This window comes from Magnolia sinica, chromosome 6 (assembly GCF_029962835.1).
Source record: "Magnolia sinica isolate HGM2019 chromosome 6, MsV1, whole genome shotgun sequence".
Lineage (NCBI taxonomy): Eukaryota > Viridiplantae > Streptophyta > Magnoliopsida > Magnoliales > Magnoliaceae > Magnolia > Magnolia sinica.
In genome coordinates, this window is record NC_080578.1 from 38,816,722 (window position 1) to 38,839,086 (window position 22,365).

At 39.0% G+C, this 22,365-nt stretch overlaps 1 protein-coding gene across 1 annotated transcript; it reads left to right on the top strand.

Moving 5' to 3' along the window:
* Positions 1–20,850: 20,850 nt before the first annotated feature.
* On the top strand, positions 20,851–21,680 carry LOC131249599 (serine hydroxymethyltransferase, mitochondrial-like). Its single transcript, XM_058250399.1, has 3 exons — positions 20,851–20,998; positions 21,106–21,303; positions 21,672–21,680. The coding sequence occupies exons 1-3, from the start codon at positions 20,873–20,875 to the stop codon at positions 21,678–21,680; spliced, it is 333 nt and encodes a 110-aa protein (XP_058106382.1). The 5' UTR covers positions 20,851–20,872.
* Positions 21,681–22,365: the final 685 nt, after the last annotated feature.

A 22,365-nucleotide genomic window follows, 5' to 3' on the forward strand; every position in this document is an offset into this window, starting at 1 on the left:
TAGGTACCCTATAGCCCAATGAGGGGCCATGTAAAATTTGGAAACAAACGGATGAACGGTTATGGGGTTTGGGTCAACGGTTCCGATCTTTAAATGGCCCTGTGGGGGCTATTTCAGTGATTGGAGCGGTTCTGGTGGCCCTCTGGCCATGAAATTCATAGGATAGCTGCTCCATGGCCCGATGAAGGGCCATGCAAAATTTGGGAACGATCGGTTATAGGGTTTGGCCGTACGGGTCCGATTTGTGATCAACGGTCACCGTTCTTCGATCGGGTCCTAAAGTTTGTGGATAGGTGTAGGAAAATTTATTAGACCTTCATCGAAAATGTAGAAGAGATCCGATGGCTGTATAGCCTGGTATCTCGGTTTCATTTGCGAGTGCTAGATTCTGGTCCTAGCATTGGTGGGGTACATTTAGTCAGTGACAGATCCCACTTCCGGGTGTCCACTGGGTCCGTGGTCCATGATAGTCCACAAGCCCAGTGAGCTCTATGGTTTCCTAAATTTTTAGATTTTTCTGACCTTCCCGCATAGTAGTATAGCCCGTACGGGCTGTTGCTAAGTGTAAACGGCCATTCGGCTTGGCAGCCCGCACTTGGTCTTGCCATGACCCATCTGGTCCACTCGATTTGGCTAATCCTGGATTAATTTATTTGTGGAACCTCACCACAAGTAGTATAATCGAACAGTCCTGCGGTAAATCCTACGTGGACGCCCCAAGACACTATTCTGGCTGGACAAGATGTTACAGCAGATCTTATGAAATCTAAGTTCGAAATGAGCATGGTTGGGGAATTGAATTATTTCTTAGGGTTACAAGTTAAACAGCAACCTGATGGTATCTTTATTTCTCAAACCAAATATGCTCTGAACTTATTTAAAAAGTTCGGATTTGAGAATGGTAAAAATTTTGATACTCCTATGAGTACAACATTAAGACTCTTAAAGGACTCTACAGGTAAAAATGTGGATCCTAAATTATATCGTAGTAAGATTAGCAGTTTACTTTATTTAACTGCAAGTAGACCTGATATTGCTTTTAGCATTGGAATTTGCACTAGATATCAATCTGACCCTAAAGAGTCACATTTAACTGTTGTTAAGCGGATTATGCGATATGCCGTAAGTACAGTAAATTCGGGTCTCTGGTATCCACATGATACTAGTGTTCAATTGGCTGGTAATATCGATGATAGGAAATCAACCAGTGGTGGTTGTTTTTATATTGGAAACTGTTTAGTTTCTTGGTTTAGAAAGAAGTAAAGTTCCGTATCGCTCTCAACTGCTGAGGCTGAATACATTGCAGCTGAAAATGCATGTACTCAGCTTGTATGGATGAATAGAATGTTAAGCGATTACGAAATTGCATAGGATTCAATGGTTTTATATTGTGATAATTCTAGTGCAATTAATATATCTAAAAATCCAATCCAACATTCATAAACTAAGCACATTGACATTAGATATCACTACATTCGTGATTTAGTGGAAGAAAAGGCAATTTCATTGGAATACATTCCGACCGAGACTCAACTTGCTGACATTTTCACTAAACCACTCGACAAAAACAGTTTTAATAAATTAAAATTTGATCTTGGTATGCATAATTTGAATTGATTATTCATACTTGTATGTATTATAGTATGTATATTTGTTAATTTATATTTTTAATTTTCAAAATTATGTGCAAAATGCATATTTTTGGCTGTGCATGACCTATCGAGGATGTACTTGACCAGTTGTGTAGCGCGCTAGTGCTTTTAATTTGGAAAAAAAAACTCTTTTCTTCCTCATTTGCTCTTCCTCTCCTACGAGTCTAAGCTCGACCAGTCGTACCTAACTTTTTGATTCTTTAAGGTTAGTGCGTTATTTCAGTTTTTCTTGTAGATTCAAGTGCATATCACTTCATTTTCTTACTTGGAGTGATTTTTTTCTTGTTTCCTTAAAGTTTTTGGAGTTTTCTTCTCCAAAATATTATTTTGAGAAAACCCATTCTACATCTTTTGCAACCTCTTGATTTCTTGTATTCCAAGTTGCAAATGGATGTTAGAGGCAAAGAGAAAAACACTCGTGGTCCTTCATCATCCAGATCATCAACTATAATAAGGCGCCACCTTCGATCACCCAAAGATGATCATTCCTATGTACGGGATTTACGATTGCGCAATGTTATTGTTAAACGACTTGTTCATCTTGAACATATTGCTCCTTTTGGTCACCTTCCTCTTCTCCAATCTGTAGGATGGGCTAACATTCTACATTGAGGTGGGCTGGCATATCGGTCTATTGCGTAGGCTATGTTTGCTTGCATTTCTGATTTTTCAACTGAAAATTTAACGTTTATAATAGCAACTAGAGAGGGTCCATTTGAAGTTGATCGACATTTGATTTCTAGCTTAATGGACATACCTGTCAATGATGAGGGTATTCCTCTTAGTACTCTAGTTGAGAAACCATCTGAATTAGAAAAACGCATGCTTACTAGAGCATTATGCAATATATATGAGCAATGGAGTCAAAATGGGAATGCGCTCGCTTCAAAGTACTTGTTACCCAGATACAAGGTTCTTTACAGGATATTTATTTTAAATCCGTATCCTCGTTCTGGGAACGAAACCGAACTCACCTCTTCTATAGTTCAGATTTTGCATTCCATCATCTCTGATACAAATGTCTGTCTCCCTTCTTTAATCTATCATTCCATCATACAATTCCGTATCCATCCTGGATATAATGATATCCCCTTTGCTTATCTTATGACTGTGTTAGCCACTCATATGTTAGTATCTATGTCTGTTGGAGAGGCTCTTATTCATCACCTTATTTTCAACAACTCCAATATTAATAAGATGAATTTGAGGTTGGCTGATAGCCAAGTTGATGTGGGTGGTCGAGCTGAAGCAGTGAATGAAGAAGAAGACAATTTACCTCCAGATAATATAAACATGGATGATATCTTTAATGAGATTGAATCGGATTCTGAAGTTGACCCTGACTATCAACCTTCTGATTTTGTTGAGAGGTTGCATGCTCTTGAGGAACAGGTGGCTTAGATTCGTGTAACCGATTCTCAATTTGCTTATATGCGAAAATATATGAGGCGCATTAACAGGGTTTACACCAAATTGATCCATCTATTCCTGCTCCCTCTTTTGGATCTGCTTAAGTGTTTTCTCATATGGCATGTAATAACTCTTATGATACTTTTCTTTCTTTTAGTTTGTGAGACTGACTTTGGATGAACTTGGTTTATTTTGGTTACTTATATGTGAACATTATTTGCTTCTATCTTGCTTGGTTTGCTCCCTTATTCCTCTTCCATATCTTAGTTGCTTCCATTGTCATATTGTGACAAAAAGGGGGAGAATATTTTGTTATGATTGCTTATGGATATGGATATGGATTGTGGGTAGTAGGCATTTATTTTTGATGTGTGCTACTCAGGGGGAGTAAGTAAGAAGGTGTTTTGAATATTTCATGATAAGTGTGTTTTGGTTATTGTAACTGGTGCATCATACTTTCTTGCGTATATATAGTGCATGATTCTTCATTGAGCATGTAATGTTTCTCTTATTTTTAATGGAGTGTGCTTTGTCACAAATTTGACAAAGGGGGAGATTGTAAGTGCTATGGTTTCTTGCTCCTTTGATTGTCAAATTTTGTAGTGCCAAAACCATAATTTGTGTCTTGTGTAGCACATTGATATATCTGTTCAAGGCAATGCATCACATATACAAGGACAATACTTCAAGACAAGAACAAAGATCTACTTCAAGTAATGCAAGATCAAGTACATTGTTCACTCCTTTAAGCTTCAAAGTTCAATGTTTTAAAGTGACATTGAAAAAAAAGTCAACTGTTCATACTCAAGACTCAAAGTGAAGTACAACTCAAGTACTACAAATTCAAGCTTCAAAAGATCTTAAGCTCAAGCTCCATTATGTGTCGAGATCTTAAGCCTCATGAACTTCAAAGATCATCTATCATTTGAAGAAAAGAAAGTTCAATGTTCATACATCATGTCCAAGGTATGAAAGACCTTAGATTGACCTTAGGGTAGGTCATTTTGTATACATAATTTAAATTGAATCATTTATAAGTGTTTGGACTGTTCTTCAACTAGTCCTAGCACTGCCTCGACCAGTCCAAGAAATTCTAACACCAGTCCTAAGTTTGTTGCAAAATTTTGAAATTTTTTGTTAAGCCACGACCAGTCCTGGAGACTGCTCGACTAGTCATGTGACCACTGCACGACTCGTTCATGACCAGTCCTGCAGCCACAACTCAAACTCTAGCAACTATTTCTGGTTCCACATGACCAGTCGTGGATAGGTCACGACCAGTCGTGGAAGTCCCACGACCAGTTGTGCAGGGCCTACGACCAGTCGTAGAACGGCTTTATCTTATCGCGCTCTAAATTTTAAAAATCCATTGGTCCCACGACCGGTCGTAGTATCTACAGGACCAGTCGTGAACATGATTTCTTCACCTATAAATAGAGCACGATTTTCAGAGTTTGATATCCAATTCAAGAATAATCAAGACATCACTCTGAGAGATAAGTTTATAAACTTCATAAGCTATATTGTGCATATTTAATATTCTTTTTTATTAGCTTTTTATATTTGATTTTGTATTCTGCATTCCAATCTGATTTGAAAGAGGGATTGAAGTATTCCCCACTTCTTGGAATCAAAATCACATATAGCTAGCCCAACTTGATTTAATTTAAAATTAATTTAGAACCTAGAACTATTTCATAGTGAGTGTGGACACTGAACTTCTATATTCGAACTTCTACTCCGATTTGGTTCTTCCGGGCTGCAACAAAAGGAGAATATCCAAGTATTTTACATTATTATAATTTTCTTTGTATTGGTTTCTTTTGAGATTGAGCTAAAAAAATCTCATTCTTTTGGTTATCTGAGGAGATCCAGAAAACTCAAAGTGTGGGGTTTTTTGAATTATGTAAGCCCACTTGAAAGACACAATTGTGAGGGTTTTAGGTGAACTTGGAAAAACCTATTTTCATAGTGAACGCTAATATCCACTATGTGAGGATATTAGGAGTGGAGTAGCTATGTGGCTATTGTTTAACAGTTGGTGTACACATAGGTGAACCACTATAATTCTTTGTATTTTGTAGATGTGTAGTTTATTTTCTATATCTTTTATCATTCAAGTTTGTGGGATGTATTTGTGGATGTGAATGTTGTAATCTTTTACATTTCAAGCATTGTGGGGAATGTTGTAATAGCTATTTCCTTTTTATTCCTCTTCAATTTGAGTTTTTGATACACAAACTGTTCTAGTAAGGTTGTCCTGCCATAAACCCTTGGTTTTCATGGTATAAGGTTGTCCTTAGAACAACATTTCTATCAATCTCTCAATACTAGAATTTTGAGGTTGCTTTACATTTCCGTATTGTCGATTGTTTATAGTGCTATCTTTCATTTAATTGTTTAAATTTTGTTGTTATCATTTTAATTTAGCATAGTCCTATTCACCCCCCCCTCTAGGACTCTAGCTCGGTCTTCTTAAACATGCTGGTAAGTCCATAAATATCATCAGTCTTATCCAGTTATGCGATGCAAACATAATAAGCCAATATCATATATTGAGGAAGCAATGTAAATCAACTATGCAATGCGGTGCGAATGAAATGACGAAGCCGGAGTGTGAATTCGGGATGATAGTATGTAGTATCGCAGGCTATAAGGTTCATCACAAGGGATTTCTATCCAAACCAATCTCATACTTAAATTTGGATAGCCAAACTTCATATGGTAAACTCCTGATCTCAAGTTAGTCGCGCGCCCCAACCGAAATCCTGACCATTGTGTAAGTATACAACAATTAGTTGTGCACCACCAGTCCGAGTGGATAGTAAGAATGAATGAATAAGTATAATGCTGAGTATGCAACTCCTGGTCAATAAGTCCACATATCAGTACTGCTCATCTCTGAGATCATCATCGAGGTCTAGTCCACTCCACACTAGCTGCTGCCTCCCTAGCCGCCCAGCCATGCAAGTGGAAAAGATCTCACTACCCGCCTACCAGCAGTATACCAATGCCTACCCGAATAATCGATAGCGGGCCCATTTGGGAGTTGGTCAAACTCAGCCTAGCTTACAGCCCCCTCACTCGGGCGTATAAGGTCACACCCCCTTCCAACTGACCATGACACAGTGGGAGATGCGGCCTACTAGTATTCGGCACTCGGGCACTCATGTATCCACTCGGTCTACACGTTGGAGCATCTCCTGGCTATGGAGATTTAGGAACTTTCACCCATAGACATCCAACGTGCCTAAATGCTAGAACAAAGCATTTTCAGTGTCCCATCTGACCATCCATGATATGCCTGTGGAGGCTACGGCCCTAATATCGCTAGGGCGTACAGTAGTCATATCACAAAATGCAAGATGCATGAGTTATACAGTCCAATCATGCATTAATCCTACACACACCGTGCACTCATGTGGGACAACTCCGCCTATCAAGGAGTCCCATAAACAACTTGCCCTATGGCATATGTAATGGTTACACTCGAATCTAAAAGGAGAAGGGCCCCACGAGTCTATCTGAGAGTCAAGAAAAATAGGAATATGATCCGACACTGGTCTAGGCACCGAAAACTGATGGACGTTCGGGTATAACTCACACCACCTCGCATCAACCAAAAAGCGATCAATCTTAGACATCACCGGATCCTCCTGATTATTGGACCAAGTGAATACCACACCTCATAACAAACATGCAGATGAAGTGTATGGGTATGTAACATGATGTTATGCTATCACATACTCATAATCGGTATCGATAACCGGCATCAATAATTGGCTTTGATAATAGGCATAACAAAGGCCTAATGTGAATATTTAACCATCATCGCCCATCAATGTGGACATTTAACCAAGATTGCTCCCAAGGAGTGGCCCGCATAGAGCCAAATGTATAATGGACCCATGGCCTCACACAAGGGCCTAATATAGATCACAATGAGCCTCACTTAAGGGCATAATACACATCACGATGGGCCTCACTCATGGGCCACATATGCATCACATTGGGCCTCACTCATGGGCCTCATATACATCACATCAGGCCTCATCATATGGGCCTCATATACATCTCATTTGGGCCGCATCACATGGGCCTAATACTCATATACATCACCATGGGCCGCATCACATGGGCTTCATATACAACACATCGGGCCTCACTCATGGGCCACAAACTGGACGGCATAGATGAAACACGTACAACATGGTGGGCCCTGTGATTACACAATAGGTGGACCCACCGTCCATGGCCAGATGGTGAGGATTACACAGCACATACATCATCATGGGGTTCACGTCCCACATGGATGGGCAGGATGTAAGGCACATACATCACCAATGTCCCACGTGGACAGCAAGGATGAAACATATACATTAAAGGTGGGCCCCACCCGTCCAGTAAACGGACGGCGTGGAGAAACACATACATCACGGGCGCCCCAAACAACACGTCCCAAAATGGACGGTGCTAATAGAACACATAGATCACATAGGGTCCCACCGTCCAGCGATTGATGGTGAGGATATAGAATATATACATCAAGGTGGGTCCCATCCCACACGTGCAACACATGTGGGTGGGCCCCACGAGCTGCCAAATGGATGGATGGCATGGAGGTACACATCATGGTGATTAGGACCACAGAACTTGTTGATGTTTAATACATCAGCTATATAACTAGTGTAAGCATACACCAGCCAATCCACCCATAGCAGGTAGGTCTCAAAGAAATGGACGGTGTGGCCGAAACACATCCGTAGAGGTGGGTCCCACTGTCCAGCAAGCCGGATGGTGAGGATAAGACCCAAACCTCACAGTTGGCCTCATCAGATGGATGGCATTGATGAAGCACACCCATCACGGTGGTGCTGATCTGCACCGTTACAAAAGGACGGCACGAACACATGCTTCACAGGGTCCACACAGATGGACAATGTGGATGAAACCCACGACATTTGTTGACATTAAGCATTAGCTATATAGCTGGTGGGTTCCACCGTCCATCTAAAACACATACCTCATGCTCGCACCCACAAAGCTTGCTGACTTCAAATATAGCAGCTGTGGATGGACAGTTAGGATATAACACATCCCTCATGATCAGGGCACCAGCCGCTAGCCCACTGTCCATATGGACGGTCAGGATGGAACAGATACATCATGGTGGCCCCACATGGCACACCGTCTAGGGACGAACGGTGTGTATAAGACACAAACATCACAGTGGGGGTCCACATCACTGTCCTAACATGTGGACGAAGTGGATATACAATACATACACCAAGGTGGGTCCCACCCACATGTGTCACACGTGTGGGGTGGGCCCGCGTCCATGACAAATGGACAGCATGGCTACACAACATACAGCATGGTGCGTCTGTCCCATGGCACACCGTCCAGGGACGAATGGCGTGGATTAAACCATACATCACGGTGGGTCCCACGTGGGGCGCATCATGTATATTATATATATTTTTATTTTTTATTTTTTATTTGAGGCACTCCAGCGTCCAGACCTTGGACGTTTGGATGGACGGTGCTCCACCTGAGGTTTAGATCTGCCTCAGTCCAGGGCTAGGCCTAGATGGATGGTGCGGATGCACCACACATGCAACAAGTGGGGCGCAGGTAAGTGTGGCCCACCGAAATTTCTGGATCAAGCTGATATTTCTGTTTTCCTCCAATCAGGCCCGTCCAAACGGACTGCCAAGTGGGCCCACTTGATGGACGGCATGGATAAGATACATACTTCATGGTGGGGTCCATCCGGGTGGGCCACACGGCGACATCATCACCAAAAGAAATGAAAGAGGGAGAGAGAGAAAGAGAGGCAGCGTAGTGGAGGGACCCCGCCACTATGGGCCCCTCTTATTTCATAACACATACATCAAAATGGGTCCCATCACAAGTGGGCCCTTAAATGAAAATCAACGATGAATCACGCACCGATTTCGCTCCTTCTTAGTCTCATGGCTTCCTTAGCTCCTCAGCTTCCTCTTTAATGGTGAGAGATGAAGATTGAAGGGTTGGATGGTAAAGATCTTGGGTAAGAAGTGGGCCACACTTGACTCTTCTCTCCTTAGTCTTTCTCTCTTAGTTGTTAGGAAAATGGTAGAGAATGAGTGAAAGATGAGAGACATAAGGAGAGAGGGATGGGTCTGTAAGAGGGATGAGATGAGAGGTATGGTGGTGTAAGGAGAGATTACATAAGGGTTAAGTTTGGGAATGAGAGAGAGATGGGTTATGTACTTGTTGTACTTAATTGATTGATTTGATGGGTTGTAGAGATTCTCTCGAAATTCGCAATACGCGACGTTTCTTCAAAATATACGCGGGCCCACAACTCCTAGCCTGGGTATCACATCGACGCGCGAGACGCAGCGTTGGAACCATGATGATGGCGCGATTGCAAGGGTACAAGTCTCGAGTTAAGTTGACTTAGATATATAAGATACGATTTAGGGTCGTGCACAAACGCTGATTACAGGTCGCGAGTTGCTAAAATTCGATGGTGAGGATCGCGAGAGTCTACGGAGCGGTACAGACTATAATATGAGTCATATATATATATATATATATATATATATATATCAATAACATTATTATTGAAAAATTGATTCAAACTTAGTTTGTAGGACAACCTTACACTAAAACCAAAGTTTTAGGTAGGATAACCTGATTTCACGAACGTTTGTAAGGATCAAGATCTCAAACCAAGCAAGAGACGAGAGAGCAAGCATTCACCACATTTGTATAAATAAATTACAATCATTCACCACATACACTACGCCAAAATCGCAAATTTACTACAGACCAAATCTGTCGTAAAACTGAATAAACGACGGATTTTGTCCGTCGCTGTTTACTAGGTCTTTTTTACTGATAAAATGCATCGTTTAATCTGCGACGGATGAGGTCCGTCGCAGATTACCAACAGATAAGATCCGTCACAAAAAATAAAAAATCTGTCGTTGGAATTCCGAAAAAACCACCGTTCATCATTTAAAAGTGACGGATAAGGTCCGTCGCTAATATGAGGAGAATCCGTTCTCTCGTTCAGAAATTAGCAACGGATGTTGTCCGTCGCTAAAATATCTGCGAATTAAAAAAAAGATCGGCAGATTTTTAAAAAATTTATTTATTTATGTATTTATTTTGAATCGTACACCTGTTATATCAGTCAACGAAATTCTTGACACGCCCTGCATTCAGTAATTTGTTATTTCAGATTAAAAGACTATATTACACAATGAGAACTTCAATGTAAGCTAATCATGATGACGTCTTCAAGTGATATTATCTCTAATCCACAAAAATTAAACCTTTTAAAGTACCTCTTGAGGGACAGTATGATCAACATGAACAAAATATTGCATGTAAACAAAGTTATTTCAATAAATCATCCATCAGTTTAAATGACTGAGAAGATATGCCATAGCTGTTGGTAAAAAAAAAAAAAAGAGCAAAGGAAATCAGCTTGAGTAGAAAAGCTAAATTAACTCAACTGAATATGTTGCATTATCTTGCAAAGGATTTGGGTAAGTCTGCAAAAGACAAATGTGCCAAAGCCCATTAGAGAGACTTCTTTCAAAGGTTAATGGAAATATATAGATTCATTGTACAGTTCTAAGATCCAACCATTCAAAGAAAAATAAAATGGAAAACTAAATCTTCGTGCCATAATAATCCATAAAACATAAATAGTGAAATTTGACAAAGAAGAACAAGCTCATCAATCTCAATTTCAGCTTTTATGGCTACGTGCTGTGCCTTGACCTTTTAATTCACCAAAAGAAGAAACACTCGAAATACCAATTTACCAATAATCCCAGGGCCAATTTTGGCTTGAGGAAATATACCATGGCCCACTGAGAAAAGTGGCATGTTCAGCCTCAAAGCTATTCTTGAAACCTGGAGCTAAGGCAGAGCATCAGGCATACTAATTTCAGCCATCTTCCCGACTGTCAAACACTTAAATGAGAAGCACATGAGCCACAATTCCAATGCAGGCAGTCACAAGAGCTAGATGCAACTCAGCCTTCTGAATTGGAGGCAGCCAAGAAAAGAAACAAATCCAACTAGAAGTTGAGATGGAAAACCAGGATCACTGTAGAGAGTAGAACATGGCTTAACAGAGCAGCATCTACTCGGGTCACCTGAAACAGACCAAGCAAGAGCATGTATTCACCTCCACCCAGATCCAACACCTATTAGAATCCCGCCAACCATACATTTCAGCACATATGGTAGTAAAAAAAGGTGCAGCCACCGGATCCCAAGCAGCAGACGCCTTGCACTAGCACCAGCCCATCAATGGGACGACAACAGAAGAAAGACTTCCATACTAGAGCCTGTAACAGTAGGAAACAACAGTCCTCCCTCTATCAATCTCCATTGGGAACCCGACACAGGAAAGAAATAACTAACATGCTCGATCAGACTCTCCTATGAAAGTACAAGTCGGCTTTCTTAGTTTCTACAGCTGATTTTTCAAGTTCTCTGATTCTCAATCTTTCAGACACGTATTAAAATCAAGACATGGAGAATACATGTTTATATCCTTGGGCTCTATAGGCTAGGATATGTGATCGCTGGTTTTTGGGACCAGGCCTGGGCTAAAAAAATAAAATGCTTGGGCCTAGTCTAATTGGGCCCAAAGTTCAGGCCCCATCAGGCCTTTGTAAGTAGGGCCTGGGCTCAGGCCAAACCACTATATTGTTGGAGACTATCTCCCGAATTTCCCAACTATCTGTGGATGACCTTCTAAATATAATCAGTACAAAGTTAGAAACTGTCTTTTCTTTCCAAGCCCTTGCTTGAATAATTAGGATGAATAAGTTTTGAGTGAAATTTTGAGTGAAAAGGTAATTCCATATGGCACCTATGTCATGAACAATGATTAAATCTTATCTAGTGTAATAAATATGATTTGTTTATTTCCTATCCTTTGGTGGGTTGTTTGGGAATATTTGAACAAATTGGCATTTGAGAGAGATGAGCAATCTCAGTGAGCCCCCATAAAAATGGTACATCAGCTCATTACATGGGGCATTTTAGACCATCCATTTGATGCTAGGATTATAATATCAAAATAAATTTGGTCCCCTCTAGATTATGGGATATATCCTAAAAATCAACCTTATCTAGAACTCAAATAGGTCATACCATTTGAAAATATGTGAAATCATGCCCAAAACATCTAAAAGCACTTGGTGGGGCCCACATGCGTTTTGGATATAGTTGAAACTGGTGTGAACCATCATCCAAGTGGGACACACACAATGGATGGGCTGGATGTGTGAACCACATCTCAGTGGGCCTTGTAAAGAACCAGGTTGTAATGGGTAGGTACGTTTTGGATATGGCTGAAACCTAGTGTGAACCCTCGTCCAAGTGGGACACGCACAATGAATGAGCTAGATGTGTGAAACACTTCTCGGTGGGCCCTATAAAGGATCAGGTCGTATTGTGTGGGTATCCACTCTCAACTGTTGCCTGTAATGTCGCCCACCTAAGTCATTGATTGACCTGACTTTTAGACGTGGCCAACCACAAAAAGGTGCATATGACTGATGAGGTGGATATGATGGATGACTTGACTCAGAACTCAGTTGAGTCAACTCGACTTGACTAGAAACCAAACCAACACTGAGGTCTTGGCATCCATTCCCTAGTGGGGGTGGCTAACAGTGATCTGTGAACTGACAGTGGGGTGAACCAACAAGCTAACAAAAAAAAAAAAAAGTAACCATGAAACTTGCTCAACCAAGTTAATCAACAACATTTACCAGCTGACCACGTAGTTGTTCGTGTTTTTTTTTTTTTAAAAAAAAAAAATTGCAAATTGTATGTTCATAATATCTTAAGTGCCTAAGATTAGTCTAAATTCCTAATTTAATTATTATTATTTATTAAATGTGGAGTTGAGTCAAGTGGAGAGAATCTTCCAAACAGTCCAACCCAAATAGACTTTTAAGCAAGCAAAAAGTGAGTTCCATGCTCTTGTGAGTTTAATTTGAGTCAGTGTATGGCAACATGTACAATTTTATAGTGCCTATATATCAAGTATCATACATAGCCAGAGTATTAAATAACTCACAATGTGGTATATATGAATGCCTAAAGATTATATAAATACTCTCAAACTCTCAAACGAAAGTATCCAAACGCTACACTAACCGTAAGAGCTGGTGGGCCTTACAACCGTCATTTTCAATTATTCAGTTATAAGAATTTACCCCACCAATTCTGTTTGCCTCTTAAAGAACCATAGACATTGATCGGCTTCATCAAGTGTTCAGATTCATTGTCGGTCCCAAACACTAAATCATTCACCTTTTTCAAAGTGATTAGGCAAACATGCAACTAACAGTAATGCGGTCTCAAGCTATTATATATTAAACCATTATAATCACTGATAATTTGCCACAAACATGAACCATTTGGATTGTAACGGTCTCAAGGACAATCACAAATGTGGGACCCATCAACTCCACATGGCATCAGCAGAGTCCCTTGTAAGTGAAATCCTAAAAACTTTTTATCAGTTTCTTTTCTCTGTACTTCTCAGCAATTATCCCCAGTTTTTATTTTTCTTTTCTTTTTTCCTTTTTTCCTTTTTTCCTTTTTTTTTTTTTTTTTTGTTTTTGTCTTTTGAGAAGTCATGGGCAGATAAGTATTACTGTCATGGATATAGCATACAGGGAACAGGGAAGGGACGCCAAGCATCCATTTACTACAATCTAGGAAACAGAAATGGATACATGTGCATTTGTAATAAAATAGAATCTAATGCAGGACATCTAAGCCATGTGAATGGTGAGACCCACCATCAAAATCACGAACCCTGAAGCATGCCTATTTTGCAAATTTATATTATCATCTAATTCATTCAAAGGAGTCTTCACACCAAGATGAACCTAGTATTATCTACTACATACTAGTAACATACAACCAATATTGGGGCACCATACCATAAGCTGTCAAATTTCAAGTCCCCCTAAACAAGGTATCTTCCATTGATAACATATATATATATATATATATATATTAAGTTTTTATTTTTATTTACATTCGCAAATACATTCATCATCCATCCAACTATTAACAACATTTATAAGAAATAAAAGATATCCAACCAACTCTTAATAATAATTTGCAACTTAAACTATTGGGAACCGCCATGCATCGTAATGTCTTACGAAAGAGCAGGTTCTGAGGAGCTACAAGTTGACCCTGACGACAGCATATAAATGAAGCGATAAAGATATAAATGATTCAAGATTAATTTAAGGTTTCGAGAACTTACATCTACCTCACTCTTACTACTAAGTAGTCCTGATGAAAATGCATCCATACTACAAGAAGGGGAAAAAAAAAAAAAAGAATTTGTGGTTGCACCAATACGGTCTAGTATGAACTGCTGCCTACATACCGAATGTTCGGAAGATTGGGATCAAGGTACTATATAGTTCTTAATATTTAAATCAGAACATTTTACGCATAAGCAGAGAAAAAATCAAAACAAATTATAATAGAAATATATGTACCTTCTGTTACGCATAAGAAGACGAAAAGCTGAAACAAATCACTAGATTAGTCAAGCAAAACTACTAAATAATTCAAGATAAAGATTTAGTCAAATAATATCCAAAATAACCTCAAACACAATCCACGTCTTGACCAAATTTAAAAAGTTAGATTACGAATGAACATAACAAGGAACAACGTCAGAGGAAACAAATCCAGTAAACAAACACAACAGGAAAGGATGATATGATCACCTACAAGATACAAAATTTTAGCTTATTACCCACTTTTTATATGATTTAAAAAAAAAAAAAAAAAAAGTGTTCAACTTTCAAGTATGGGGCAATCAATGTGGTTGGTTGGATATTGTAATGGATCCAACTGAGATTATCAGATTTGACTCCTAGCGAATTTGGATGAAGGTACCATGTGTGGTACTGGTTCTAAATATGATGATTTGGTCATCCCATTAGGTCTTGCTGAGAGCATCAATTAGTATTCAGAATAGGGTCCAGATACAAAATAAGGTCTGAGATGGAGTTGAAATCAAGTATTAGGGTCCATATCCAGAATAGGGTAAGATCCAGATTCAGGTCCATAACATACATAAAGGAAAGTCCTAAGGAACAAACATAACAAGGAACAATGTCCAAAGATGAAACAAAATCATTAAACAAACACAATAGGAAAGGGATACAGAATTGCAACTTTTTACCCACTTTTTATCAAAATAGTTGGTTGGATATTGTATTGGATCCAACTGAGATGATCAGATTTGATTCCTGGCAAATCTGGAATACCATGCGTGGTACTGGTTCCAAATCTGATTATTTAGTCATCCCATTAGGTCTTGTCGGGTCTGGTTTCAAGCATGAATTAGTAGTCGGAACAAGGTCCAGATCCCGAATAAGGTCTAGGATGGTGATGGAATTAGGTATTCATGTTCAGGCCTGCATCCAGATTTAGGTCCATAACATACACATCTTTTGTACGTTATATATAAAAAGTATAATTATATAATGATAAAACTTAAAGATCATATATTTAGGTAACCAAGCCAGCCCCATTTCTAATAAGATCTAAGTCACTGGACTAAAAACCAACCTGATTATTAGTCAGGCCCAAAATCTGGACCTAAATATGATTAAACTAGATCAGATATCCATAGACCCACGTACACATTTGACAGCCTACTCATAAGTCTCTTGTGTTGGCATTCTGTTAGATACATGAGGACAACATTCTAGGCTTCTTGCAGTCAGTGTGACAAATATTGCCGAGATTTTGAACATACATGATAATATCACAAGAAATACATTTGATGATACTATCACAAGATCTTCAAAATCTCAGCAGATATTAAAATCTTGGTTTTTGGGCACCAAGGAGAACATAAGGAGTCGCATATGATGGACAATTTGCATCTTGGGAGAGGCAGCGCTTAGAGTAGGCACGGATGATGGCATTCGTGCGTGTTGAATCATACATACATGTGTGTGTGTGTGTGTGTCTATAATATTAGAGTTGTAAGGCTAAATGATTGAACTGGAAACACCATTCAAAAATTAGGACTTAACGTGGACTTTGTTTTAGTTATCAAGGAGTCTATCTAGGGAATTATAAGGACCTAGATTAAATCTAATTAAGGGCTGACTCTATAATTATGTTTTAGGATTAGTAACGTCACATATAAGCACTGTTTTACAGATTTTTAGGCTGGCCACGATGGACAATTGAATTTTTGCTATCATACTCTCTTTTTGTTTTTAATAAATGCATGCATTTTGTGATTTAAATGGTTTAACCTAATTTCTTTGTGCTTGAAGTTCTTCTCTCCCTCTAGTGTTACTGCATTATTTGGTTGTTTATACTTGTATGTTGTTGAAATTAATCTGCGAATTGATTTTGGACCCGTGGAAATTCAATTTTATTTGCTAGAAAGCATAAATAAAGTTACTAAAAATCAGGAACTGTTGCTGATTTTCTTCTTATAAGCTCCAAACATACAGCTATACTTTGTTGGAAGAACTGGCAGGACGTATCTAATATCCTTGGAGAATAGATCTTGATTGGACTATTGACCATCTTTTCAACTGCCCACCTGATTATCATCAACTGGTTGGTGAAGACCATCAAACCGGTACAATTTTTACTATGCTCCATCTATCATCGGCACACCAATTTGAACTGTTTAGATTGACATATATGTATGCCACATGATTTGTGCATCTGTTGCCCAAACTCCTTACATCATGATCACCAACTCATGTTGGATAGCAAGGACCGGTGTGGATTGCCCAAGTCACTAGAATCACCCTGATCAGATGATAATAACCATTTGATTGAAGGCCTGCAATATGGATGGTGAGAATAGAAAAGCTCTTACTGTACATTTTCCAAACCCCAACCAACTCAGATAACGACGATCATCCCATCAGGGTCATTTCGAGGCCAAATGCAATTCCACGTGCCCCACGAAGGGATTGCTGGTAACAAATAAAGCAGAAACACTCACGATTGCCAATGTCGGCAGGCGAATGCTAGATCTTCCCTCCATCCGCAGCTGATCGAGAATGCTGCCCTGCGTCGCGAACCTCAGACTCATCGTGAATCTGAGAGAAGTCTTAAGCATAAAACCTCCACCCAAAGACCTCCAACGACTCTCTCGGCCTGATGCGAAATCTAAGAAACAAAAACCTCTGAAACGAACAGCCGATAGAAATGGAATCTCGCCCGAAATGGAGATCGCGTTTTAGGGCCTGTTTGGATGCCTGTAAGTTCTTTTAAGTTGTAAGTGACTTACCTGTAAGTCACTTACAGGTGAAAGTTACTTACAGGTAACCTGTTTGGATGTAAGTTGTAAGTCACTTACAGGTAAGTTAGTTTTTCTGTTTGGGTAACCTGTAAGTTACTTACAGGTAGAAAGCTGTATATTCATACCGAGTAGAGCTTAGATTGGGGAATCATTCTAAAATGTTATAATCATATAAAAAAAACATAGGATCAAATATGTTATTTTGTTAAGCCCATCAAGATGAATATTTGAGATAATTATTAAGCTAAACCAATCATCAAGTGAGCTATAAAAGTGGGCCCACGAATTCAAAATATCTATAATATGGAGTAATAACTCAATTTAAGCATTGAGAATAAACTTAAAAATATTAATAGAAAATCTAATAATTAAATTACATTACCAATGTCTTCTTTAACTATAGAAATTACATTAAAATTTTTTTACTAGGGAATCATCCTCTCCAACCATTCATTCCTTTGAATAGGACTTACATGATCTAGAAATGTAGAAGCAAAATGCAGTCTTTCCGCAAGGAATGTGTAGGCCCTATACATCATGTAAGAATCAATGGTTGTCATATTCTCCAACTCATCCCATAGTCTTCCTGCTGTTTTAGTTTTGAATGAAACATATTCATCCATTGTTTCCTGCATGCGTTCAAACTTTTCAATAACAGTTGATGCAATAGAGGCATTCTTCTTCTTCTTTAATGGCCTTGGAGCAGAGTTTCTCACATCCCTTTGACCGCTTCCTTCGCCATATTGATATTGACCTTGTGTTCCGTCGGAATATACGTCATCGGGTGGTGCAAATGGTGTATATGATCCAGAGGGGTATGAGGACAATGGGATGTCATCCATGTAATGAGATGTATGGAGGACTTCTTCCTCAAGATCGGATGTAGTTCGTGCTGCGTTCCCGGTAGCAGAATCGTCCCCACATATAATATCAAACTGAGCTAGCAGTGGGAATGGTTTGTTTCTGATATGAATAGCTTCAGGTTTTGCCTATAAAACAAATGAAATTTAGTTAGTTTTCACTGTATATGAATGACTTCAAGTTTTGAATGAACTTCACCTTGATGAATTCATCCCAAACGTCTGGTTCAGCGGTAACACATTTTCTTTCTTCATCCCAACCGAAGCCACTTTTGCTAAGTGTAAGCTTTGCCAAGTTATATTTCTTTTTAAGCGTTCGTAACCGATTCCTGCACTTTTCTCCATCCACTTGCACAGAAAATGTCTCCATCACAATTTTTGCTACTTTATTCATACTAGCTTCTCGAAAAGCGTTGTCAGATTTTTTCCCAGCGATACTTCCTCAACTAAGGCGTTTGCCATACATTCATCCATATATGATGTCCAATTAATTTGTGCCTTTCAGCCACTGCTGCTTGCCTTTGCATTTCGTGACATACCTTAAAACATTATACATTTAAACATTACAAACATGTAAAGCCACATAAGATATAGAAATATTATACATTGCAAATAGATGTAGAAATATTATAAATTGCAATAATCTTTCTATCAGCATCCACATTCTATATATATATATATATAAACTAATTGATGTTTTGTTCTAGCTTATATGATTCCCACATAGCCGACGCAAGTCCAAGTCGAAATTCCCTCCATCTTTGTTTTTCCCTCCTAGCAGCCGCAGATTCATTTCGGAAGTCGCATTCATTCTCATCTTCACTACTCTCATTACCTTCATCTTCATGCATCTCACTTTCATCTTCACCATTACCAATATCATTGTTATTTTCAAAATCAAGCTCTTAATCACGTTTTTCATTGATAATATGATTATGTAGGATACAACATGCAGCAACTATATTGACTTGTGTATTTAAAGGATAGCCTGAAGCAATCTTCAATATGGGAAATCGTGCCTTCAATACTCCAAAAGCGCGTTCTATAGCATTCCGTAATGAGGAATGACGAAGATTAAACAACTCTTCCTTTGTCCTAGGTTGACAACCTTGCCTAAATTCTTTTAGATGATACCGAACGCCACGGAATGGTGCCAAAAAGCCCGGCGCATTCGCAAAACCAGCATCTACTAAGTAATATTTGCCTAAAAAAAACACACTTTAAAAGTCATGTAAATGTAATCTGCTTATTAATAAATAAATATATATTTATATGTCTACTTAGATCAATACCTGCTAGGACAATTAATTTGTGTTGTCGGTTAAGAGCATCTGCCAGTATTCGTGAATCTGAAGCCTATCCCTCCCACCCCGCTAGTACATATTGAAATGTTAAATCAAAAGAGCAGCTTGCTAACACATTTTGAGAAATAAATCCCTTTCGATTATGCCACTTGGCTTGCTCTTTTATACTGATCATCGCTGGAATATGTGAGCAGTCTATGGCTCCAACACAATCCTTAAAGTATGGGAAAAATCTCGTACTATTCATTATTTCGGGTGGTACACCATTTCTAGGTGGTTTTATAATATCGCGTTGTAAAAGTACAACTGCATTAAGCATTCTGTTAAAGTGACGACTAATTGTTTCCCCAGAATGGTTAAAATGATGTTGCATGACACGGTTCTTAATATTATGGCTAATTATATGAAGAAAAATTACTAACTCTTCTTCCAGTGATACGCCAAATGTGCCTCGTAGGTTACTCTTTTCTTGTATCATATCACGAAGGCTAAAGAAAGCATCTTTGTACATACGAATGTAGTTAAAACATGTTGGCCCCGGTCCATTAATAATCGCATTCGCAGCCTGTGCGCCTGTCCAATTTCGTTGATGTTCTTATGATTCTTCTAACATATTGTTTTTATCAAGCCAAATAGTCATTAATGCACAAGCCGTAGTCATTGTAGACATCATATGAAAATCCATCTCAGAATCCGAATCCATTTCGCAAATAGATCTAAAAATCAAAGAATAAATATATAGTAAGATAAGTTAAAGATTGAAACAAATGATTGGCAAGGTCACAAAGAACCATACAAAGAGACCACAGTTGGGTTCAGCTTGGTTCCATGTGGTGGAGACATTTTTTTTTTAAACAAGAGGCTAGAACAAGATAAATAGCAAAAGCAATGAGTTAAGAACAAGAGGCTAGAACAAATAAATAACAAAAACAATGAGTTAAGAACAAGAAGCTAGAACAAGATAAATAGCAAAAGCAATGAGTTAAGAACAAGAGGATAGAACAAATAAATAACAAAAACAATGAGTTAAGAACAAGAAGCTAGAACAAATAAATAGCACTTTTTGTTGTTCGTCCAGCCATCAAAAGGACTGGGTGTAGTGACTTCAAAGTATGGCTTGCCATCCTCTCGAGTTATATCCAGTCTGAACAGAATGCCCCTTGGAAGTCCCACTCAGTCATTTTCTCATTTTGGTGAATTCTTTCATTCAATTTCTATAGATAGTTGTTGAGTAGTCAAGCTGATTTTACCTTTTCAATGGTTAGCTGGTTTATGTTAGAAAATGCATGACGATGAATGCATGCAAGCTCAAATCATTTTTCATTCCAGTTGGAGAAAAGTGCTGCGCTCTTCCGCCCGAAATTAATAGTTGCTGGTGCAAGTGCTTACGCACGCCTTTATGATTATGCACGCATTCGCAAGGTAAACTCAAATTTAGTTGCTCTTATAAAGGCAACAAAATCATCTCACATTCATTGTTCTTTAATGTTGTTCTCATGTTTGAAAGTCCTGATTTCATGGTTTGACAGGTCTGTGACAAGCAGAAAGCTGTCCTGTTGGCAGATATGACTCACATCAGTGGGTTGGTTGCAGCAGGTGTTATCCCATCTCCATTTGATTATGTAGATGTTGTGACAACAACTACTCACAAATCCCTTCGTGGGCCACGTGGGGCCATGATCTTTTTCAGGAAGGGGTTAAAAGAGATTAACAAAAAAGGGGAAGAGGTGAGTCTCCATTTCGAGGGTACCAAACGACCCCTGAAGTCTCGAGCAGCCTTGATACAACTCATCCAAATTGTAAAATGAGAAGTGATGACATCTTTCCAGTCAAAATGCCGGAGACATAGCATGAAAGTACATTCGAGATCCCCAATTGTTAGACTGTCCATACATTCGACATAGCAAGAAAAAAGACCACAGAAGCAATTTCCATGGCTTTTTATGTAACTGTGATAATTAGAACTTGGCGACTAGATATCCAATTTTTCCACAAGAATACTAGACAGGTATCTGCTCAAAGGTTCAAAATATCAGAACATATCAGATTACGCCAAGAGACAACTGCACCTAAATTTTTATTGCTTCCAATTCAGCTAGACTAGAATCATCAATTACAGAAGGCCTAAGAAGACAAGCTTAATTCAGTTTTGCTTATCACAAACGATCTCTCCCATCCCTGAAGGCCCTTGGTTACCCACAGAACTCACATCCACATTACGCTTCCACCAACTCAGTGAAGGAGGAGCCAATTTGGCTGCCACTTTTGGCAGCCTTCTGTAACCATTTACAACTTCTCTCCGGCTCCTCTCTAGCTCATAAGAGATCAAGACACCTTTCAACAGAGGAATGTGAATTCTTGAAAAATCTTTCATTACACTCATCCATGTGCCCCAGAGGAATGGAGAAGCATGCCCCACAAAAATCTTACCTCTGGCCTTATTGATTCCTAGGGGCACTTTAACAATCCCACTTAGGATCAAATGCCAATTGACAACAGAATCAACCAGTTAAAAGCTTCGAGCAATGGAATCAGGGATTTTGAGTTCTCACGAATTTATGGTTCATTTCCAATTTCTGGCTTGAATCAGTAATGTTGTTATGACCAAAAAATCAGTAATGTTGTTACGACCAAAAAAAAAAAAAAAAAAGAAACTTCAGCAATCAATGCTCACTGATATTATGGGAAAGAGAACCTCTAGGCCAATTCAGGCGAGAGATTGTGAAATTTGGAGACATAATATGTGAGACATCTAGTGGCCCACCTGACCAGTGGACCTACCTGTTTCT